Here is a 24,207-nt window from a genome sequence, read left to right as displayed (position 1 = left end):
TGGGTTGCAGTTTGGGCACTTGGTCTCTAAAAGGTTTGCCATCACTGGTCTAATGCTACCGATGTATTGACCACTATGGCTTGTTAATAAGCATAGTTAAGACAAGCAATGGTTTGGCACCTAAACCACTTCTCTTCTTTATATTGATTAGAAAATTAGACATTTATTTATTTTATTTTTATTTATTTTTTATTCCATTTATATCCCGCCCTTCTCCGAAGACTCAGGGCGGCTTACAAGCTTAGCAGTAGCCTTCATTCAATGTATATGCCTGCTTATTAGGGCTTTCATACACACCCCCAAGCGGCATTATTACAAAGTCAGCTTAATTGCCCCCAACAATCTGGGTCCTCATTTTACCTACCTCGGAAGGATGGAAGGCTGAGTCAACCTTGAGCCTGGTGGGACTCGAACCTGCACTAATTGCAGGCAGCTGGTGTTACTTAAGGAGGCATTAGCCCACTGCTCCACCAAGGCTCTTACATTATATTTGATGATGTACTGTTTAAAAAATTCAGTGCCAATTCTATTATTACCTCTTACAAGATTGTAATACAAGACCAAACTATACTTTAGGCTATGTGTCTCCAATCATTTTTGGTAAGATTAATTACAAATATCTATGGAATGATATAATTTTTATCTTAAAAGCTGTGTACTCCCCAAGTATAAAAATTGCATTCTCCAAAACAACTTGGAGCTTTATGAAATACTTCATTAGATGCCAACCTGACAGTTTTTCCTTAAGCTCCAAGCTATAATGCTTGGGACAGACCTGGGAGATTATGTGGTAAATCTTCTCTTTGTCAAAAAACAAAATCCCTCCTTATGAAAAGATAATTCATCCAACACATATCCCAAATGAAGCTCATTATATAACATCTACATGGAACATATAGAACATCTTTAAGCCTCTCCTGACATTTCTAAGAGAGAATTTTACTTTTTTCTTTTGTTAAGCAACAAAGTCAGTGCTTACTCTTGTGAATGTCCCAACAAAGTTATGGATGTCAATGTTTGGCTCCTCTGCATACACATATGACTTGATCTGAAGAAGGTCCTACAAAGGAAGAGGAGAGCTTGAAGACAGAAAAGGGGCAAAATTCATCATAATGACATTTAAAAGAAAGACACACACAAAAAGCTTCCCTATAGAAACAAGAGACCAAAATATGCCCAAGTAAACCATCAAGATTTCATTCAGCACATAGCCTACAAATTGGTGTGAAAAACAAATATATCAGTGGGAGATTTGTTTTTAATGGCATGTTAGGTTGTAGAATTAAAATGAGGTTTCTGTTACGTACAGAAGCAGTAGGTAACCTCTGAGTACAGCTGACAGGCAGACGCAGTTTCCAATCTGTTTCACCATCCAGCTGATCCGTTCGGAGAAAGCAGGACCCTATAGAAATATTCATCTGAGTTAATGAGATTTTTCCCCCATACATACACACACACACACACACACACACACAAACAAACACACACACAGAGGAAATATAAATATCATCATTTAAAGCAAATTCTTTATGGAAAAGTTTAGCCTACATGGTACAGTAGGGGAAGAATTGTAACTCAGTTATCATGTGTTTTACCTATCATTAATTACAGGATTGATCTGAGAGACTTCCCTTAAAAAAATAGCAAACAGCACACAGAAAAATTTAGAATAGCCAATAGAGCAGATCTGCTTTCCTCAATGTGGTCCCTTCCTTGCATGTTGGACTGCATGTAAGGTGGTGGTGAAGATCTCATCACTTTCATGTCAGAAAGGACAACATCCATGCAGTAGTCTCTAAGTACTGATACTTTGCACAAATCAGAAGTACCTCTGTAGATAAGCTGCATATGTACTTTTATACATCATTCTATTTTTTTGGGGGGGAAGTAACATTAAGCCAAATAATAACCCTATAACTTTAGTGTTGAGAGCAGCTCCATTTGTGCTTCCAAACCATCTTTTGATGTGGGTCACAGTCTCTGTATGACCTACAAACAATCTGACGGTGACCACCATGACTATAATATGATTGCACTTGAGTCAACAGTGCTACTGGCAGCTGTTCCCTTGATAAATATTATCATACCCAGGCAGGATCCCACTGTCTTCACTTTACGAAGTAGTTTTCAAATTGTGCTTTTCTTCCCCCACAGTTCAATTTAGGTAGAAGTAAATAAATATAATGAAGAAGCCTCAGAATTGCTGATTGCATAAACATAAAGCCTTGGTAGTCTAGAGTTTGCCAGCTGCCTGAACAAATGGCTAGACATCTCAGAAGAGAAGTTAATCTGAAGCTCAGCGAAGACCAAGCTACCGACAGCATGCCACATCAATCTCTCTTTCCTTCACACTGCTTGACCTTACACAATGGGACGTCCTGCAAGACAAACAAGCTCTGTTTTTTAAAAAATATATATATATCACCAATTATAAAATAAAAAGGAAGCCTGAGCTATTGAAAACGAGCGTTTGAGTTGATCAGACTCACCAAGTCTAAAATGGTATCTGCTTAGGTTACATGTTCAAAATGATTATTATGTCCCCTATAACTGGCAAAAGGTTAATGGTTATTTTCACAATGGGTTCCAGATGTTTACCATTTTTTTCTGATGTCCTCAAGAAAATCATGTCAGCAGGGACCCGTTGGTTCTTCATTGGGAAAAGAAAGGCAGTCAGTGAATATTTGGTTCATAATTTTGACTGGAAATAAAACATACAACTAAGAAGATGCATTTTTTTCATTCATTCAATTTCCATAGCTGCCCATCTCAATCAATGACTCGGGTGGAACAATTATTAAGTGAAGGAGCTCATTGAGATAGGCTAATTATTGTGTATTATATATAGATTGTATGATTCCATCCAAACTAAATTCACAGAGCTGTGTTACACAAGCAACTATAAACTTCAAAGCCCAGTGTCAGTCTCTTCTGGGTCACCCATAATAGAGGCAATTTAGAAAAATGAAATTTAAATGGCATAGGGACTTCCGCCGGAGCAGTAGGTTGGACTAGATGACCTCCAAGGTCCCTTCCAACTCTGTTATTCTGTTATTTATTATTTAAGTGATATGGAAATAAGCAGAAGTGCCAAAGCGCCTGAAGGCAGGACAAGAAGCAACGGATGGAAACTAATCAAGGAGGGAAGCAACCTAGAACTAAAGAGAAGCTTCCTGACAGAGCAATTAATCAGTGGAACAACCTGCCTCCAGAAGCTGTAAATGCTCCAACACTGGAAGTGTTTAAGAAGAGACTGGACAGCCATTTATCTGAAATGGTATAGGGTTTCCTGCCTGAGCAGGGGGTTGGACTAGATGACCTCCAAGGTCCCTTCCAACTTCAACTTCAACTACTACTTCTTCTTCTTCTTCTTCTTCTTCTTCTTCTTCTTCTTCTTCTTCTTCTTCTTCTTCTTCTTCTTCCTTCTCCTCCTCCTCCTCATTATTATATATTTTGCCATTACAGTATATCCATTTATTCTCTTACATCAAAATGGTTATTATATTAGATATTTTTATGCAGTCACCATTCAATGAAAGTAAAAGTACAAAATTTAAATAATTAAATCCTGAATGATTGCCAAAGACCAAAAAAGAGCAAGCTCTTAAGATCAGTGAAGTAGAGATAGATGCATTTTTCTAAAAACCAAACCTGAATACTGAACTGAAGTGCGATACTGGCAAGGTTTCAGGCTTTTGCTGAAGCGAAACAGAGTTTGGAGACTTCATAGGCTATGGGGCCTTGACAGCTGCCCTGAACCACTTCCATTTAAGATGATAATATAAGCAGGAACTACTGCTTTGAAAACATGTGTCTGAGCAGTTATCCAGGAAAGAAAGAAAAAAACCCTTGTCTTTTGAAAATAGCTAATCTGGGGACGTTTCCTTCCATTGCAGTGGTTCTGCTGCCCCCAAATGTTCCTATCAGGGAGGTAGTTTTCCCTTTACTGTTACATCTGTTTTCAGGGCAACTATCTTTTTTCTCATCCATATAAGCCAGTGGAGCCTGCTGTGTCTCTATAAATTTGCACAGAAAAAAAGGAAGATTGCCAGTGAAGGCGTTCCCTTCAACCTGCCAAGAAGTCTAATGATAAACAGAATGCTCTTTGTGGTGAAGGTCTTCCTGCCAAATTCATCTTTGTAGTATGGCGTTCTCTCCTCCTAATTCTTCTCTACCTTGAAAGTGGCTCCAGTAATATCCGCACAAAGTTTCCTTTTGCATTAATGTCTGCACCAGCATTTCTGAAAAAGGGGAAAACACCTAAAGGGTTTTGAAAACCAAACCAGGCTTTCAACCTTCAGTCCAAAGCTGATCAAATAAGGGAACTTCCTACCTGAAAATCCAATGAACTTCTAAACAAGAATTAAGGCTATAAGATATGGGTGGCAAATCCAGTTGATTACAATAGACCAGCAAAGGGCTGGAAATATATAAAGGATTGTGCTGTCATGTACTGGTCATCTAGATGCTTGCAGTCCCCGTCTAGTAGATGTAGCAATATATTTTACTTTGCATACAATTATGAAGCAGCCTTCCCAATTTGGTGTCCATCAGATTTGTTGGCTTAAAATTCTGGTTATTGAATGAACATATCAAAAGGCATGAAATGGAAGAAACCTGCTGTTCAATGTGCTTTAACTATTAATTGCTACACCATCAAAACTGACACCATCCAGAGCAGAGAATAATTCAAAGAAGTAGTATACTACACGATTGGCAGATATGGAGAGATTTGGCCCACAGAATCACCAAGAGTCAGACACAACTAAATGGATAACATCATCATTATCATCTTCATCATCATCATCATCGGCTAAATGTGATTCCTCTGATAGTGTTATAAGAGTACTGAGGATAATATTACCATTATCATACCTTTTCCACAATGATAAGGTCCCCCACTTGAATATTAGAACTTTTCACCTTCACTGTGCCTGAAGACAAAACAAATACTGCTTTAAAATTCTTCAAAAGTATGTGTAATTCTTCACCAACACACTCACTGAGCATTCTCAGGGACAACCCTCCCGCACACAATTCAGAGGGAATTATTTGGCATCTTTCCATGGCTGATATAATCCTTGATGCTAAAAACTCAAGAAGTATTAGCAAAGAACAATACCGCGATCTAAAAACTATACCACGATCTAAAAACACACTTGTTCGAACAAGCCGGCCTGGCCTGATGGGGGATTGGTGGGGGTTTTATTGTATTTTATTGGGGTTTTACTATGTATTAATTGTTTTTAGTGGGCATGTATTTAATCATTTTTTAACTTTTGTAATTCTGTGTTTTTTATTCTTGCCCTGTTCACCGCCCTGAGTCCTTCGGGAGAAGGGCGGTATAGAAATATTAATAAATTAAAATTAAATTAAATTTTTTAAAACACTGCAGAGCCGTTTTAAACAGTACAGTACAAATGACCTGCATGCCTTTAAATTTGAAGCAGATAGCCAAAGCAAAAGATCAACAAAATGTAGACACAGATTAAAAAATAGTCTCCCCACACTTCCAAGAAACATTTGGCTTTTAGGAGACCTTACACATCATGACTTTCAAAACAGAGCAACAAAAGGTTTGAGAAAATATTGTTTTTTGATACAGCTGGTAAACGCCAATGATCTATATCAAAGCAGTGCTCTCTTGGTAGGGGGTCTCTTTGCATTTCATAGAACTTTTTTTTAAAACAGTGCTGGTCTGGTTTACTATGCTTTGTGTTCATGAATTGTAGAGAGAGGGAAGCAAGAAAACAAAACTCTTAAAACAAAAGCCTAGAAAAGATATCAAATCCAGCATTTGCAAATTTAAGGACAAAACTGGGCCAAAAGATACATTTTCAACGAACTTGCATCTGATAAATATAGAATTATCTTTTCCTCCACCACCACCCCCCAAAATATTTTCAGTTTCCCAGAAAGCAAATGCAATTAAAAAAATAGCAAATGTGAATGTCCACTATGAAATTTAAAAGTACAACAAATTCAGAGCAAAGTTTTTTCACAGCAAAGATTATTTTTGCCTTGTTATTTTCTCTTCTCAGTTCTTAGCAAAGAAAGAGAAGGAAAGCCTGTTTTAATTAAGAGTGTCTTTTCCTATGCATAGTTTGTTATCCCCTTTCCATTTATTACCTTTGTCTACATTGCTTTACCTATGGATGCCTGCCTCCCCATTTATCTTTCAAACAAATAAAGATAAAAGGATAGTGGGTAGCTTCACAATAAGCATATTCATCCATGATTTCTTGACTAATTATTATACACTATGACATACATGTTGGCTTATGAACCACACTATTAGGGCTCACACTAGGTGTAGTTTGAGCCCTAATATTATTGTTTATTGTTTACAGTAATATTTACTTAATATCTGAATACCTAAAACCAGTTAACAAGTGAATTCATATATCACACTACACCATAATTATGTTTATGGTTATAATTATTGTTTAGTTGCTCAATTCCAGTTATAAGAGCTTGTACAAGAAAATAAGCCATGAAGCATAATTTATTATTCAGAATTAAACCATAATCACATTTGTTTAGGGAGTTTCTGCTAACAAAAACTTAGCAACTTAAATTTCAGGCTACTAAACCATGGCCTACCATTATGTGCAAATGGCAGCATATTGGGTTTTTTTTACTTACGAGATCTTCAAATAATTACACATTTTATATATGTTATAAATTTGCCTTGTTAAAAAATAATCATTAGCAGGAAGGTTTTGTTAGAGCAAAGCACTCTCAACGGGACACTACAAAGTTCTGCTTTGGCCCAAGTCACCAAAGGGACAATTAAAAGTTGTGTCCATATATTTGACACCTTCCCCTTCACCAATCAACCCCTCCTTCTCAAAATTGCTGTTCTGATTATCATTATCTTTTGACAGAGTTGCAAACAGACAGAAAGCTGGAGCCAATTTCCTGACCTCTTGCTGTGAGCTTGCTGTAAATCTGAGAATTCACTTCCCTGTCACGCATGTAGCATCGGATCTCTTCCACAGCCTCACGGATGATGGTAACAGTAAGCACAAAGCCCTGTAGAGGCAGAAAGAGAAATAGTGGAGGATTAGTCAAAGAAAAGAGATTAAATCCAAAGAACTTGTCTGAAGACCTGGGAAGTTCGTGGATGATCACAACATAGGGTCAGGATTTTGAAATGTTCAGCTAAAATTTCTCTTTCAGAAGAAATGAATTTTCTTTTCAGAAGAGACTAACATTTTATGATATTATATAATGTTATATAATATGATATAAAAGCACATGATGTATGATTGAGGGAACTAGGTATAGCTAGGGGGACTAGGAGTGACCTGATAGCAATCTTCCAATATTTTTGAGGGGTTGGACGCTGAGCTTGTCGATCAGAAGGTTGGCAGTTTGGCGGGTCGAATCCCGAGTGCCGCGTAACAGAGTGAGCGCCTGTTACTCATCCCAGCTTCTGCCAACCTAGCAGTTCGAAAGCACGTAAAAATGCAAGTAGGAAAATAGGGACCACTACGGTGGGAAGGTAACAGCGTTCCGTGCACCTTTGGCGTCTAGTCATGCCGGCCACATGACCACGGAGACGTCCTCGGACAAGCGCTGGCTCTTCGGCTTTGAAACGGAGATGAGCACCGGCCCCTAGAGTTGGAAACTACTAGCACGCATGTGCGGGGGAACCTTTACCTTTTACACAGAGAAGAAGGGGTTGACCTATTCTCCAAAACACCTGTAAAGGTAAAGGTAAAGGTTCCCCCTGAGGGCAGGGCAAAAAACACCTGAGGGCAGGGCAAAAAACACTGGATGGAAACTTCTCAAAGAGAGATGCAACTTAGAATTAAGCAGAAATTTCCTATCAGTGACAACAATTAATCAGTGGAAGGGCTTGTCTCCAAAAATTGTGAGTGCTCATTCACGAGGTTTTCAAGAAAAGGTTGGACAGCCATTTGTCTGAAACAGTATAGGGCTCCTGCCTGAGGAGAGGGTTGGACTAGAAGACCTCCGAGGTCCCTTCCAACTCTGTTATTCTGTATTCTATGTTACATGACTAGATATAACAAGTACAAGTAAACAGTACAAAACACTACTAAAGCCACATTGCTACAATGTTCAAGATGCAAATATTCAACTTCTGTATTGCTACAATATTTCTGAGAAGTCCCTTCCTTTTACTCTCTAGATAATACACATACTTTTGGATCAAACCAAGGTTGTATCCCTTTTACCATTGTGTTCATGCCAACAGTCAAACCAATGACTCTGGGAACTCCATACATATTGTATTTATTGTATTTTCAAATATTTCTATAATATTTACTTTTAAAATATTCAGTGGTGAACAATTTAAACAAGACAAATAAAACACGTTCAGTAAGAAGAAAATATCTTTTCATTTGTGATCCCAACAACTGATATTCATAGGAAGAAATATATTTATTTATTAAATTTATATGCCATACATCTCACTAACCAAAGCTGTTTTGGGTAGCTACATAACCAGCCTTATCTAATTCTGATAACCTATACCAGGGGTAGGCAACCGTGGCTCTTTTATGACTCGTGGACTTCAACTCCTAAGAATTCTGGGAGTTAAAGTCCACGAGTCATAAAAGAGCCACGGTTGCCTATCCCTGACCTATACCACTGCATTGCTTAGTGCTTGCAAACTATCACAATCCTGCTCATCAAAATAATATTTTAGATACTTGTTATTGGCAATGCTTTTGTTTTTTTAAAGACACCCAAGACACGTTCATAGTGATTTATGCATTTTTTCATTTAAATGCAACACGTGTACTCTTGAGCAAAAAGCTGGAAGCCAATGAATCTCTATTCCATGCCACTAACTATTCTATAGTGCTGCTCTTAGAAATATTCTCCATTGAACATACAGGACTTTCTTCTAAGTGAGTGAGATTACAGGTTTTATCCTTTTGAAGGGGAAGAGGGCAGAAATATCCTTTACTAAAAATTCAGCGTCTCAGTCTGAAATCATTTTCTTTCATAGTTTTTTCTTTGTCTTTTTAAGACATACATTAAATATTTAAAAATATGTTCCCAGATTGGGATTATATATCTGTGTAAGAACAATGTTCTTACCTGAATCATGAAAAGGAAATAATTTGTTCTGTAAATGTAATTAAGCTGTCCAAAGGAAATCAATCTGCTATTACTAATTTCTAGCAATCTTCCACTCCTTTGCATACCTTCCATGAACATTAATTCAGAATCACATTACTATATGCCTTCAAGGCTTGACATAACTTTACAAAGAAATGCACATGATACAGGGGACAGATTCCAGCTCTCCCAAATTTGGAAATCATTAGTATACTGTATAAAGCAAGCCCAAAGGAATTCAGGGTTATTAAGTTTTATTTGAAAGAATGGCAATATCCTTTGGAGAAATAAACAACCCTTTTTACTTTTACCTAAACTCAAATCCTGTATTTTATTTATTGTATTTTTAGAGAGTATTGTATTGTATAGCGACATGGAGGCCAAGTGGTTAGCATGCAGTACTGCAGGCTAATTCACTGCTCACTTCAGGAGTTCGATTCTGAATGGCTCAAGGTTGACTCAGCCTTCCATCCTTCTGAGGTCGGTAAAATAAGGACCCAGATTGTTGGGGGCAATATGCTGACTCTGTAAACTGCTTAGAGAGGGCTGTAAAGCACTGTGAAGCAGTATATAAGTCTAAGTGCTGTTGCTATTTAATTCACTTAAGTTTCTCCTCCCCAAAGTTGGTTCTAGCCCCATTGGAAGAAAGATAGATCTACTTTGGGAGGATGGGGAAAATCTGGTGTTCCGTTTGCTATTTTAAAGTAAAAAATAGCAGCCTTGAATTATCCAATCATATCATCACAAGTCCTGATTTGCAATATTGTTGTTCCCTCAATTAAAAATAAACCTGGATAAATATTTACTGAAGTACCTGACAGCAAGTCCCAATAACTAATGAGGCTTTCTTTTATCATACTATTTTACACCCATTATGATATCATTTTAATTTGGTGCTTACAATATATATTAATCATTACTCTAAAATACTACCTCAAAATCCAGTTTATAAGGTTTATGTGTATTATACAGGAAAAAGATATCTGTGCGTTTAAAGATTGGGGTCCCAAATAATCATTAAACTATCCCATTTATTCTGCCTCACTGATTCCTCTCAAATTGTTATTTGACTCCAAAACGGCTGTTTCAGCAGTCTACAATGAACAAAAAGTCTATTATTTATAACTCTGGCAGCTCACATTCTGAATTTTAATGGTTCGTGTGATCTGAACAAATTACAATGAGCTAATGTTTGAAGCAAGCCTTGTAAAAAAAAAGTACAAACTAATTTCTAAAGCTCCCTACAACAAACACTATAGTAATACAGCCAGATGTGTATTTCATACCATATAAAATGAAAGCATATTAAAAATGCAAGAGGGGAATTAAAAGTTCTCATGCTACATTACAAAGTGGCTTGCTTTGTTAAATTCTAAATTTAACAATTTAAATTTAAGCCTAGCCATTGGAGATAGCTATCTCTCAATACTTTTTTCTTTTCAGAAGCAAACAAAGGCTTAATCAGAATAACTACAACTGGGAATGGGGAGAAGAGAAGGGGAAATTTAACCTATTCCTCTGTTGCTTTCTACATCTGAAATCCCCCCACCAACCCTTAAGGTTGTTTTTGCCCATGAAAAGAAATATAGATCTACTTTGGGAGGAAGGGAAAATTTGGTGTTCCATTTGCTATCTTAAAGTAAAAAATAACAGCCCTGAATTATCCAGTCACATTATCGTAAGCCCTGATTTGCTAAATTGTTGTTTGTTGAGAGAGCAGTAATTGAAAGAAGTTAAAATCCCTAAAGGTATACTGAATTACAGCTGCCCAACTAATAACCTTGTGTGGCTTCTGGAAATCTCTAAAAAAGTATTAGCCATTATAATTTTTAATGTGACAGAATCTGTTAAACACATTACTGGACTGTTATTATTTATTGGTTTATTACATTTTTGGTTTTGTCCTACTTGTAATCCAACTCTTCTAACCATGCTTTTCTTCTGACAATTAGTTAAGCCAATAAGAAAACACATCTAAAACAGATTTGAATTACTGCAACATATATTTAAATCAAGTGAAATGAAATTTAGCTTTACTTCTGGCCCCACCAATTTTGTCTTTGGGAACACACCTTGTTCAAAACCCAAATGTAGCTTCTGTTGAAAAAAACAACCCGTAGCACTTCCTTGTATTAAACAAACAATTAAACCATCTGGTTTGTTACACACAGACTGCTGGTGAGAAAAACAAGCAAAACCAGTTGGAATTATGCAGGTCAGCATGTTCCCCATTAACTTCCAAACTGGTCAATATATAGTTTATATAGTTTAACCTTTGGAAGGATCTAGAAAAATAAAAACAAACAAACCAAAAGACTATCTACTTTGTGAGTATTTGTTCAGCGTTTACTCAATTGTTCCAAAGACAATTACAAAAATGCTTCCATGACAACTTACTTTTTAAGGTAGTTAACCCAGGAGAATCTCTTTAACTGAACTCTTGGAATGATTTGAGTTATGGGATAAATTACTCCCCTGGATCAAGTGTCTCCCTGTGTATTTCATTTTCCTGTACCACTCAAGCTTTTATTTCTGAATGGTAAACCTTTATTAAATCAATTTAAAAAGTTAGACCAAGCATCTACAATTCCCAAAGACATAAAGGGCAGGCTTCATAAAACAAGCTAACAAAAAACATTTTAAGTTTCAGCATTACTTGGATCTCAGAGATAAGGTTAACAAAGGACATCTTGTATTCAAACACTGAAACTTTTCTTGGATAAATAAACCTGATATTACCTACCAGTGGAACCCAATATGTGTAAAGTGCACCAAGCCTCATTTCAGGAACAAATTGAGAACAGGCAAGAAATAAAAAGTAGAGATTGAAGAAATATTTGAATTGGTTGAACAGGACCTAGAAGCAGAGGGGGGAAAAGATCAGGTAAGTGACAAGGAAATATTGGAAGGAACTCATCCAGCATAAGAGCAGCAATCCATAAAAACATGTTAATCTGAGAAGATTCTAAAAAGGGAAAAGTTAGACAGTAAAACTGTACTGATTTATAAAAATACACGTGCACACACACACACCCCAAATACTTTCATCCAGACAGAATACAGGTAGTCCTCAATTTATAGCCACAATTGGAACTAGAATTTATGTTGTTAAGCAAAGTAGTTAAGTAACTTGTGCCTGATTTTATGACCTTTTTTGCCACAGATGTTAACAACTGCAGTTGTTAAGTGAATCATGCAGTTAAATGAATCAGACTTTTGCTTGTTGGAAACCAGCTGGAAAGACAGTAAATGGTGATCATGTGACCCTGGGGGCTGCAACTGACATAAATATATTCCAGCTGCCAAGAGCCTGAATTTGGATCATGTGACCATGGGGATAGTGCAATGGTCAGAACTGAGAGAACTGGCTATAAATCACTTTATTCAGTGCTTGTGTAAATTTGAACACTTACTAAATTAGGGGTCTTCAAACTTGGCCCTTTTATGACTTGTGGACTTCAACTCCCAGAATTCCTCAGCAAGCTTGCCTGGCTGAGGAATTCTAGGAGTTGAAGTCTACAAGTCATAAAAGGGCCAAGTTTGAAGATCTCTGCATTAAAGGACTGCCTGTAGCAGTTTGATTCATTCCAGTAATCTTTAATCCTCATTCCAAATGTACTTTTGCACTACTATTGGGAAGACACATTAGATGAGAGTTAATTTACTTTAGAAATTTATTCCAAAGTAGGTGATTTAAGACAGTTGCTCACTGGTTGAGGCATTCTTGCCTTCATTTAGCAAGGGGAGTCAAACTGCCAGCCTGCGGGCCAGATGCATCTTCGGGAAACCACGCCCACCCCATTACCTGCAATAGCGAAAAAGCTCCGATACGTTGCATGATGTCACGTGACGTCATGAGTATTTAGCAGGATTTAATGTAAATGTGAGAGACCAGGATATTCCCATACAGTCCTTGGAATATCCTAGCCTCCCATATTTACATTAAATCCTGAGGAAAATCTCATGAGGGAACTCTTTTCATAAAACTTTTGCAGTGATAGTGCTAATATAATAATTAGGGTGGAGGAATTCCTGTTCATAAGAAATAAGTGAATAATTCCTCTCCTGAAAAAAATTGAAGATTCTTTTAAAAAGAAACTACCGTACTTCTGTTTTGGTTTGTTGGATATCCTACACCAGGGGTGTCAAACTGCCAGCCCATGGGAACGGGTGCATCATAGCAAAAACACACTCACCCCATTGCTGACAATGGCAAAAAAGTCACCATACATTGTGACACTTCACGTGATGTTGCAAGTTTGACACCCCTATCTTACACAGGGACATATGTGGGGAGGGGAATGAGATCACATAGGTCATGACGTCATCATGCAAATAGCATGATTGCCTGATTTGCATCAGAAGTGTCATGTGGCTGGTGCCAATGACTTAATGGTGTCAATTTGCACAACAATATGCCACACATGCTGTTCTGATTTTTGTTGTAGATTCTAAGCAATGCCCAGGATCATACTTACTCCTGGTAGAAAAGTAAAGAAGTTGTACTTCTGGTTGTTGACAACATTGCGTGGATATCTCTGATCCCTTTTTTCTGGATGGCCAAGCCAGACGGTTCGAGGCCTGGGGTCTCTTGTTCCACAACATCTTAGGCATTCACAGCATCTATAGAAAAAACAAATTTAAAACCTTGTTACCTCAAGAAAAGCAAAATAATGCCAGCTTGTTCAACCAAAGTTTGCACTTTTCCTCCATTGTTCCTGACAAGACAATAAGCCAGGATTCCAGAGGCAAGCATAAGAACAAATGACAATTAAGCTAGGCTTTTAAAGCCAACAACAAACAGTGGGTTTCAAAGTGTAATTTGGGATTGCCTTCCCTAATCATATTTTTCCTCTTTTAGTTATCAGAACAAATAGCTTCTCTACTTTGATGTCCTGTATTTTGTTTTAGCTGACCAGAGGAAGAAAATTCAGCCAAGGCAGGTACTTATCCTCCCATTCCCCCCCCCCCTTACAACTGATGAAGCTTCTTGGATGAGAAACGAAACATTATCTTCTCCTTCCTCAAGGAAAAAAAAAACAGTCCAGTTGCCTTTTGAAAAAGCACCTTTAGGACAACGATGACCTAGATGACGGAGAATATTCCACAGAATTTTCAACCAAGGGAGGTTTCTTTTTTAGCTCTTTAGCACTGAGATAGAACAAACAAAATCTGCGTAATTTTTAGATACACTTTTTAAAGCAGAGTACTCAAACTCCAATTGTCACAAGGGATACATGAGCACCAGCTCATCAGCACACTGGAGCCTTTTCATAAATTGTTTGGAAGATCTTGAGTGAGTCAGAAATGAAGAAAGTGAGTATCATATTGTGTCATTAATGTACTGAATCAACGCACGAGTGACTGTGAACAGTGCTTTCAGGTCCAGGAAGGGATGAAATTGTTACACAAAATCAAATTGTGCAAAAACCCTCCTGGTCATAACTACCACCTGCTTTTTAATCAGTTGCTATGAGTCTAGGACAGGGGTGTCAAACTCAACTTCATTGAGGGCCGCATCAGCATTATGGTTGCCCTCAGGGGGCCAGGTGGGTCTGGCCTGGGTGGGCGTGGCCTACTGGGTGGGCATGGCTAAAGTGCGTATGGCCTACTGGGTGGGCATGGCCAGCTCTACATCGTTCGCATTTAGGGTGCCTATGGGGGCCTGGGCAGGAGTGGGACAGATCTGAGGGTCTCTGGCAGGAGGAGGGTCTCTGGGCCAGGGCCAAGGCAGTGGGGGCCTCCCCTCACTGTTTCCAGGATGGCTTCACGGGCCGCATGAAACCACTTCACGGGCCGGATCTGGCCCCCGGGCCTTGTGTTTGACATGTCTGGTCTAGGAGGACTCCCCCAAAGTGTGCACTGGTCTCAAATGGGGAAGTGCAAAGCCATCAGGACCAAAGGTGAAAATGCCTCAGACCTCAGGGGCTCAAATAACCATAGCAACAGAATCTTGTCAGGAATGAGTCTGAATGTGTTCCTTACTATCCAGACCCCATGGCCTCCAGATACTAGGCTACTATATTTATCACTTCACTTCCATGGCCCTAGATTTCTGAAACTTTTTGTTCTACTTTTATTTATAAAATGTTAATATCCTTTTCAGTGTTTAAAACATCCTGAAGAGAGATTTTGAAATGCATCTTCATTAAAAATTGAGCAAAACAATTGAGCTCAGAATTTTCACAGTTCTTGATTGAACTCTTGAAGGAAAAATGCAATAAAAATACGGATTTCTTGAATAAAATGTACTCTAATGTTTGTACAACACCAAATAGCTAAATACATTTTAGCTCTTTTTATTGTGCAAACCCAACCTGGGTGCTTTTGGTTTAATGTCATATGAACCCAGACAGTTGTGCTTATTGAGTAAACAAGACTATGGTTAACCATGAGTAGGCAATTATATACAGGCTGTCTAGTTCACACAATCATGGCAGCAGCTTTAACACTATGATCTGGTTCACATGTCAATCTAAACCTATTGTAATCAAGTTAAGTAATTAGTCACTAGATTGAAAGTAAGCAAAAAACCACAACTTACAAACTATAAAATCTGGGAGGGAGCAACACACTTAGCCATGTATAAGATTTATTTGGATTTAGTTACACATGTGTGAATGTACTATATGCATGCCTTGAAGCTCCTGTGATGACTTTTCACTTTGTCATGACTGTTTAATGGTTCTTTATTAGAAATGTAAAAAAAATTCTTTGGAAGAAAGCATTCCAAACCCATTCTATTCTACTGCCAAATAAACAAATAAACAACACTGATTCCATGAGGCCACCAGTAACTAAGATCTATTACCTTTTTAATATTTCAGCTTTTAATTTGTTCAATTTAGAGCTGGCCCCTCTCATTCTATGCTTAAATATCTAGCTGCTGTTTTTAGCAAAGAAGTTGCAAATATACTTGAGATGTCAGACTAATATGTTAGGTAAAGGTAAAGGTTCCCCAGCACATGCGTGCTAGTCGTTTCCGACTTTAGGGGCCGGTGCTCATCTCCGTTTCAAAGCCGAAGAGCCAGTGCTTGTCCGAGGACGTCTCCGTGGTCATGTGGCCGGCATGACTAGAAGCCAAAGGCGCACGGAATGCTGTTACCTTCCCACCGTAGTGGTCCCTATTTTTCTACTTGCATTTTTTACGTGCTTTCGAACTGCTAGGTTGGCAGAAGCTGGGACGAGTAACAGGCGCTCACTCTGTTATGCGGCACTCGGGATTTGACCCGCCAAACTGCCGACCTTCTGATCAACAAGCTCAGCGTCCTAACCCACTGAGCCACCGCGGCCCTTATACTAATATGTTAAAGAGGCACAAATACACTACAGTCTCCAAGGCCCTCCCTGTTTCTCCAGCCCTTGGAATTCCCTCTTAACTTCACCACTGAATTTCAGTTCAAGCTGAAGAGTTGAACTTGTTTAGTATTTAGATGGGAAATCACAAAGCAGCTACTGTAGTTAGGCTTGAAATTGAAAAACATATTTGAAGAAGGTGGTAGAAGTCTTCTCAGTGGCTTGTTTCTTCCTGAAAGAATCTTTAAAAAATGTAAGGCAGAGAATGTATTAAAAACTTAAGTGTGTGTTTAAAATAGACTTAATTTTATTTTTAAGAGACAGAAAGTAATTTGCTCTCTTCCACCGATAAGAGATTTTTGTTTTGTTGTTTTTTTTAAAAAGAAACCTGGTACAATTTTGGATGAACATCCCACTGACAGAAACCATCAGTTTCAACCAAAGAACATTAAGGAAAGCCTATCACATGACAGCTCCAATAGGACGAAGCAAAAAACACTTACTCCATGTTCTATCTATTTGTTTATGGAATGTTGGGGGAGTGAAAGAAACTATCATTTCCTTGAAGAAAGTACACTTCAGTGACAATGCTTCCTCTCAAGGGCACACAGGTCTTTATTTGCCAATAAAGAGATTACTGGCTTGACTAAACATTGCTTACAAATATCTTATACCAATCTTTTCATTTACAAACTCCGGATGCACCCTGACCTGATAATAAGAAAGCACAAAGAATTCAAGGATATAGGTAGTCCTTGACTTACGACCACAATTGAGCCCAACATTTTGGGGGGCACAATTCAGCCCAAAATTGAGCGAAACATTTGTTAAATGAATTTTGCCCCATTTTACCTTTCTTGCCTCAGTTGTTAAGCGAATCCCTTTCTTTCGTTAAGTTAGTAACGTGGTTGTTAAGTCAATCTGGCTTCCCCATTGACTTTGCTTTTGTAAGAAGGTGACAAAAAGTGATCACACAACCCTGGGATACTACAACCATCATAAATACATGCCAGTTGCCAAGTGTCCAAGTTTTGATCATGTGACTTTGGAAATGCTGCAATGGTCATACGTGTGAAAAATGGTCGTAAGTCACTGTCATAAATATGAGTCAGTTGCCAAGCATCCGAACTTTGAGCACATGACCATGGCAATCCTGTGATAGTCATAAATGTGAAAAATGGTACGAAGTCACTTTTTTCAGTGCCTTGTAACTTTGACTGGTCACTAAATGAACTGTTGTAAGTCAAGGACTACCTGTACAGAGTAAATGTATCATACAAGTGCATCTCTGGAGTCTTTCCATATAGGAGGTCCCTGTTTAATGATCACTCATTCAGCAACTGTGTGAACTTACAACAGCACAGAACGAGTGATCTTGTGCTTACAACTGTTGCAGTTTCCTATGATTACCTGCTCATGATGTGGATCTTCTCTGCCTATTGGAAAGTTAATGGGGAAGCCAGCAAGAAGTTGGAAACTGCATTCACATGAGGTCCTTGCTTAACAACAGCAACTGGGACTGCCACAACCACTGTTGCTAAGCGGTAGGGTTACGTGGTTTTTCAACTGTGTTGCTTAACAACAGTTTCCTATCCCAATTAATATAAGTGAGGACTACCTGTAATTTTAAAATGTCTTTATTAGTGCACATGCAAATTTCCTCCCTTTTTATGCCAGAGGAAAAAAATAATTTCCCTAGTATGATTCTGGAAACTTGCCTATTATCTGCTCTTATCCATAGTCTCCAAGCTAAACTCTAATCCTCATTCCCAGGATAAGATCCAAGCCAATTATAAAGTTACTGGATGGAGGATAGCTAACTACTTATTTCTCCTCCTAAAATCTTTGGACTATACCTGGCTAGAGATGCCAGAAAAAGCCAGTGAGAGTGTAGCCTAAATTTCAATACTATAACATCTCATTGTGTGTTTTGATGGTGGTGCCTTAGACTTTGTCTACCTCCAGATTTGAGTCCCAGGCAGATTAGATGAAAGTAGATCTACTGAAGTTAGGAATGCACAAATTTGTGCTTTATTCGTTTATTTCCATTAATTAATTCATTTCCTAAGTTTTTGCCCAACAGTATAATTAGGTAACTTACTAGCACGAGCAGAAATAAATAAAAAACAACATAAATTGAAATGGTACATAAATAGAAAAAAACCTCACATGTTTCATGTTCCTATTAGAATGGCCAATTTTCCACTTTGCCTTTGCAGCTATGCATTTAACAAAGCTATCTGCAAACATAAGGAATTCAAATTAATCTCCACACTGTGAAAACAATTTTTTTCCTGCTGATTTCAAGCTGTTGATTTGTGAGTGCCTCTGTGCTGCATTCTGTAACTTTCACACTTGCCTGTTACTTTTCTGGCCAGTGATATTTCCTAGTGCCTAAAGCTATCTCTTCTCTTGCTGATTGAGGGAAAATTGTGAAATTGGATATTTGTTCTCTTATTGCATGCTGCGATTTCTGCAATGCTGACAATTGCTGCTTTTCAAATCTAGGGGTTTTACAACCTCATACATTTTTTTCAACAAGACACATAGCTTGGTTCCACTTCTATTTTTAATAATAGTTTTTCTGACATAATATACAAATGATATTGCAACAAAAGAACAAAGTATGCTGCTTCATAAACACATTTTTGAGCGTCTCATATATATCTGGGTGAGTCAGCTGTTAAAAATCACATAGGAATTTCAAAGCAAGAATATCTTACATAAATGGTTTGTTCTAAATTATAAGGATTGGTACACTATCCTGCACAGAATCCCACATTGTCATTGAAGCATACTTCCTCACTCCTTATTTTTCTGAGGAAGAATTCTCGGTAATTCAAAATTCTGCATGATAATCTACCAACATAAATTGGATTAAGATGAACTGGGAGTGAACTCCATTTGCTCTATGTCAAAGAAATTCTCTTGATAATTTTTTTCTATTAAATTTCTTCTGAATTTTCTTCCCATAATAAACTAACATGCTTGAACCACTCTGGTATTTACTCAAATTGTTTGAAGGCAATGATTCAAAGTGTTTTATAATGAATAATAGAGTTGCTATACAGTAACTATGGCTCCCATTTTATTTCATTGTTTATCTGACTATACTGTTTACAGATTGGTATAATTCCAAAGGAATGCAAAAGTGAGCGATCGTACTTTGTTGCTCTGGTTTTACTCATAGAAACTTTAGAAGCCAACCCTCAAACCATACTTTGAAACATTTAAGAGTGAATATTCTTCAACACAGCTTCAATACCAATCTCATTTGGGATGGGATGGATTAATCCATGAGTGGTCCACTTATTATTTATGAAAATTTTTAATGGTGTGAATTTAAGATTCACACAAACACTTTTCTTAATAGTAAATTTAAAGTGCTATAGGACTTTATAATTCTAAATTAACAGGTTCAGTTAATTAAATATTGTATCATAATTTACCATGACTTTTTTTTCCTATTCATGCTTTACAGTAAAATGAACAATACAAATCTTAGGCACACACAGATTCCAAAATTCTTGGTTGATCCACAGATCTCTTCCAAGAATCAGGAGATAACAATTATGTAATTGTATGTATGTTGTATTTAATAAATATGTATTTAATTATGTGTGTGTGTATATCTCTCTGTATGTGTATATCTCTCTCTGTGTGTGTAAATGCACCAGTGTGTATGAAGCCATACTGCAACAGTGGGCGGCTGAAACATCAGGTATAACCTCCCTCAACACATTATTATTGAATTTATTTCTGTCCTCATTTCTGTCTTATCTAACAAAATGAAATTCAATGGCGAAAAAAGTAAGATTCTACAATTAGGCAGGAAAAATCAAATGCACAGGTATAGTATAGGTGGTACCTTGCTCGATAGTAGTAACTGTGAGAGGGATCTCAGAGTCCTAGTGGACAATCACTTAAATATGAGCCAGCAGTGTGCTGCAGCTGCCAAAAAAGCCAACACAGTACTAGGTTGCATTAAGAGAGGGATAGAATCAAGATCAAGTGAAGTACTAATACCACTTTACAATGCCTTGGTAAGGCCACACCTGGAATACTGCATCCAGTTTTGGTCACCACGATGTAAAAAAGATGTCAAGACTCTAGAAAGGGTACAGTGAAGAGCAACAAAGATGATTAGGGGGCTGGAGGCTAAAACATATAGGGAACGGTTGCTGGAATTGGGTTATGTGTAGTTTAACGAAGAGAAGGGTGAGGGGTGACATGATAGCAGTGTTCCAGTATCTCAGGGGCTGCCACAAAGAAGAGGGAGTCAAGCTATTCTCCAAAGCACCTGAAAGCAGGACAAGAAGCAATAGATGGAAACTAGTCAAGGAGAGAAGCAACCTAGAACTAAGGAGAAACTTCCTGACAGTTAGAACAATTAACCAGTGGAACAACCTGCCTCCAGAAGTGGTGAATGCTCCAACACTGGAAGTTTTTAAGAAGGGACTGGACAGCCATTTGCCTGAAATGGTATAGGGTTTCCTGCCTTAGCAGGGGGTTGGACTAGATGACCTCCAAGGTCCCTTGCAATTATTATTATTATTATTATTATTATTATTATTATTATTATTATTATTATTATTATTATTGCCTTGTTTAGTAACTATTTGCAGTTACAATGGTGATGAGTAACTTTGTGATTGATCCTTGCATTTATAACCTTCACAAGTCTGTAAAACAAAGGAGAGCTGAAGTAAGATTGTAAGCACAGCCATGGTTTCATTTAGCAACCACTTTTGAGTTGCCAGTCCCAATTATGGTTGTTAAACGAGGACAGCCTGTTCTCATTTTACCTATATTTCATTTTCTTTTTGTTATTTCATGCCTTTACTTTCTTTGGCTTACTATTCCTCAGTTTCTGCACCCAGTATTAACTTGCCCTAAAAGAAAATAGCGGGATGGGTAATTTTAATAAGGAGCATTTGAAAGAAACAGAAGTGTAAAGATCTATATCTATATCTATCTGCTGAAAGCAAAAAATGTAGAAAGCCCTCATGTTTAGAGGCTCCCACTCATCAATTAAATATTTTCCACTAAACCTTTAACATTTACTCAATACTAAAGTCAGTACTTAAATATCTTACTGCTTAAAAGAAAAATGATTTCTCCTTAAGGAATTATTTAGCACTTAACTGTAAAAAAATTTCCATGAAATTGCAAGCTGCAGAATAGGAAATTGGATGAGGAGTGGCAATCAACCAGCAAGGTAGTTTTGTTCTTGTTTCTGTTTTAAATTAAATATCACATTTCTGGCTTTCTACTTCACCGCTTGCAAATAAGTGTAAAAAGAATCTTATCTCGTAAAAAAAAAAAATCTAAAGATTTCTCCCTTTCCCCCAGAGAAGCAGCAGCTGTAAAAATCTACTGGGTTATAAGGAATGAGCTAGGAAATATTAGCTTATTTTAAATAAGAAATATTTCACCCAGTAGCAGAAAGATTGACTTACACGAGAGGCAGTTTCAGACATCCTGCTGAGAACAAATCCAACATGATTTCCATATAAGGTCAACACTTTCTAAACTAAATATTTTAACAGGAAATAGTCAATGAAAGGCAAGAGATTAAACTCTGCTATTTCCCTCTTCCATATCCCACTTATAATATTTGTATATGGCACGGGTCGGCAACCCGCGGCTCCGGAGCCGCGGCTCCCAGCAGCCTGGTGCGCGCACACCTCTTCGAATGGGCAGTGGTGCGTGCGCACCTCTCCAAATGGAGAGTGGCACCGCCCATTTGGAGAGGTACGTGCGCACCTCTCCGAATGGGCGGAGGTGCGTGCGTACCTCCGCGCGAACGGGCAGCGGCGCCACTCTTTGAGAAAGCTGCCGCGGCACGTTTGCAGGCTGCCGAAAGCGGCAGCTCTGCAGATGGGCCACGGCAGCTTTCCCAACAAGCGGCACCGCTGCCCATTCCAAGAGGTGCGCGCGCACCTCTCCGAATGAGCATAGGTGCGCGCGCACCTCCCCAAACCTTTGGAGAGGTGTGCGCGCACGTCCGCGCGAACGGGCAGCGGTGCCGCTCTTTGGGAAAGCTGTCACGTTTGCAGGCTGCCGAAGGCGGTAGCTCTGCAAACGGTCCGTCGCCGTTGTGCAACCAGGAACCAGTTCCATCACACATAAAAAAATGGCAACCGTGCACGTCCGCGCATGTGTAAGAAAAACCTGTTTTGCGCATGCACAAAACATTTTTTTGCGCATGCACATGCATGGACGCACACACGCGGCTCCCACTTTTTTTAATGTGTGATGGAACTGGTTCCCAGTGGCTCTTTTCCTTTTTCAGGTTGCCGACCCCTGGTATATGGGATAAACCAGTGGATTTTTATTTTCAGTTTAAAAAAAAAGCATAAGGCTGCCTCAGGCAAGTGATAAAAGAGGAAGGAAGAAGACAAAAGGATGGCAGAAGGATGCTGCCTTTAGAACAGGGTCAATGAATCTGTACACTTGGTGCATCTGATCCACAGGTCTCATGGAGGGCCATCCTTCCACCCCAGATTGTCACAAAAAGGGAGGGGGGGAGAGGGAGAGAGTGGCTCAAAGTCATCCAGCAGGCTTTGTACTTAAAACGGGACTAGAACTCACAGCCTCTTGGTTTCTATCCTGATGCCTTAACCACTGTACCAAAATGGCTGTCTAATCCTAAAGCTGGATTTATAACAAAAGAATGAATTACCACACCCCTGATAGGAGGTTCTTCAGCCACTAACACAGAGAATGTATCAATTTTCATAGCTGAATATGCTGTCCTTGAACATGACTTTTGTGTGATAGTTCTAATACTTAATGCTACCTTTTGGGAAATCTTAAAACTCATGACAAGATTCAAATACTGGTTCATTGTCCTTCTCCTTTCCATTAATCTACATTCTCCATCTGAGGAATTAATGGAAGATCAATAACTTCAACAGTAATGTTAGAATAGAACTTCTGCTTTGACAATAAATGTGCTGTTTTGCATGCATTCTGTGTTTCATCTGTGCTTAACCAAGATGACTCTATTGTTGAAATAGCTACAAACTGTATTCATTAAGCGAGCACTAAAGTTTCCCAGAATTGCAAGAAGATCCCAGAGAAACTAATCCAGCTCATCAGGATTCTAGATTTTTAAATATTTATTTATTTGATTTATATACCGCCCTTCTCCCGAGGGACTCAGGGTGGTGTACAGGGCAATTAAAATATTACATACAAAAGTTAAAAATAGATTAAATTAAATGATTTAATTTAATTAATAACACAGCTCAGAGGTTGGGCTCCTGCTAAGAGCTCCCTGAATCTACTCATCTTCTTCAGCAGTACAACGTGCCACCAGACAATGATGTGGAAGGGGTGTACTAAATACCACCGACAGCTTCCACTGTCAAGTAAGTGTTGACAGTGAGAAAAAACAAAACAAAACAGAAGACAGTGCAAGACTGAAAGAGATACTTGGAGAGAAGGTCAATAGATTGAAGGAGAGGAACATTTCACAGTACCCGTCACAACAATAAATCTTAATTCTCCACACCCTTAAACCCATATTCAGGAACCTGCTTCTTGACAGAAGTCTTATAAACAGGCCACTGTTAGTTTCTTTATGCAGACAAGAAGAAAGACCATACTACATCTGTGAATATGCAGATCTGCCTACTACATAGGAGGCAAGGACTATATGTAGGTCTCTGCTTCCAGTTTTAAATTCTAAGCTTTCTCCTCTTGCTTTTCCATGTCAGTAGATACTGGGGTATTGTCCTCATCTTGAGAGGCTCCAATATCTGTTTACCTATGCTTTTCTCTGGTCTGAGAACTCCTTTCCCATCT

At 38.3% G+C, this 24,207-nt stretch overlaps 1 protein-coding gene across 6 annotated transcripts in view; it reads right to left on the bottom strand.

The window, feature by feature from the left end:
* The window catches only part of ATP9A (ATPase phospholipid transporting 9A (putative)), a 94,261-nt gene that overhangs the window by 55,454 nt on the left and 14,600 nt on the right, over positions 1-24,207 (bottom strand). For 5 of the 6 annotated variants that reach the window (XR_014491870.1, XR_014491871.1, XR_014491872.1 and 2 more), the window contains exons 2-8: positions 13,578-13,722; positions 11,843-11,956; positions 6,927-7,035; positions 4,876-4,934; positions 2,599-2,650; positions 1,308-1,402; positions 980-1,060 (exon numbers count right to left, since the gene is read on the bottom strand). Coding sequence is in view for 3 of the 6 variants with exons in the window: in XM_083357412.1 (XP_083213538.1) it covers positions 980-1,060; positions 1,308-1,402; positions 2,599-2,650; positions 4,876-4,934; positions 6,927-7,035; positions 11,843-11,956; positions 13,578-13,722 (655 nt within the window). In the remaining 3 variants the exon portion in view is untranslated. Of the gene's footprint in view, positions 1-979; positions 1,061-1,307; positions 1,403-2,598; positions 2,651-4,875; positions 4,935-6,926; positions 7,036-11,842; positions 11,957-13,577; positions 13,723-18,564; positions 18,636-20,263; positions 20,312-24,207 lie in introns of those variants that run through there. The other variant, XM_083357413.1, reaches the window with a different exon arrangement.

The sequence above is a fragment of the Vipera ursinii genome, assembly GCF_947247035.1.
Source record: "Vipera ursinii genome assembly, chromosome: 3".
Lineage (NCBI taxonomy): Eukaryota > Metazoa > Chordata > Lepidosauria > Squamata > Viperidae > Vipera > Vipera ursinii.
The sequence above is the reverse complement of the archived record's forward strand: the minus strand, read 5'-3'. Positions and strand labels throughout refer to the sequence as shown.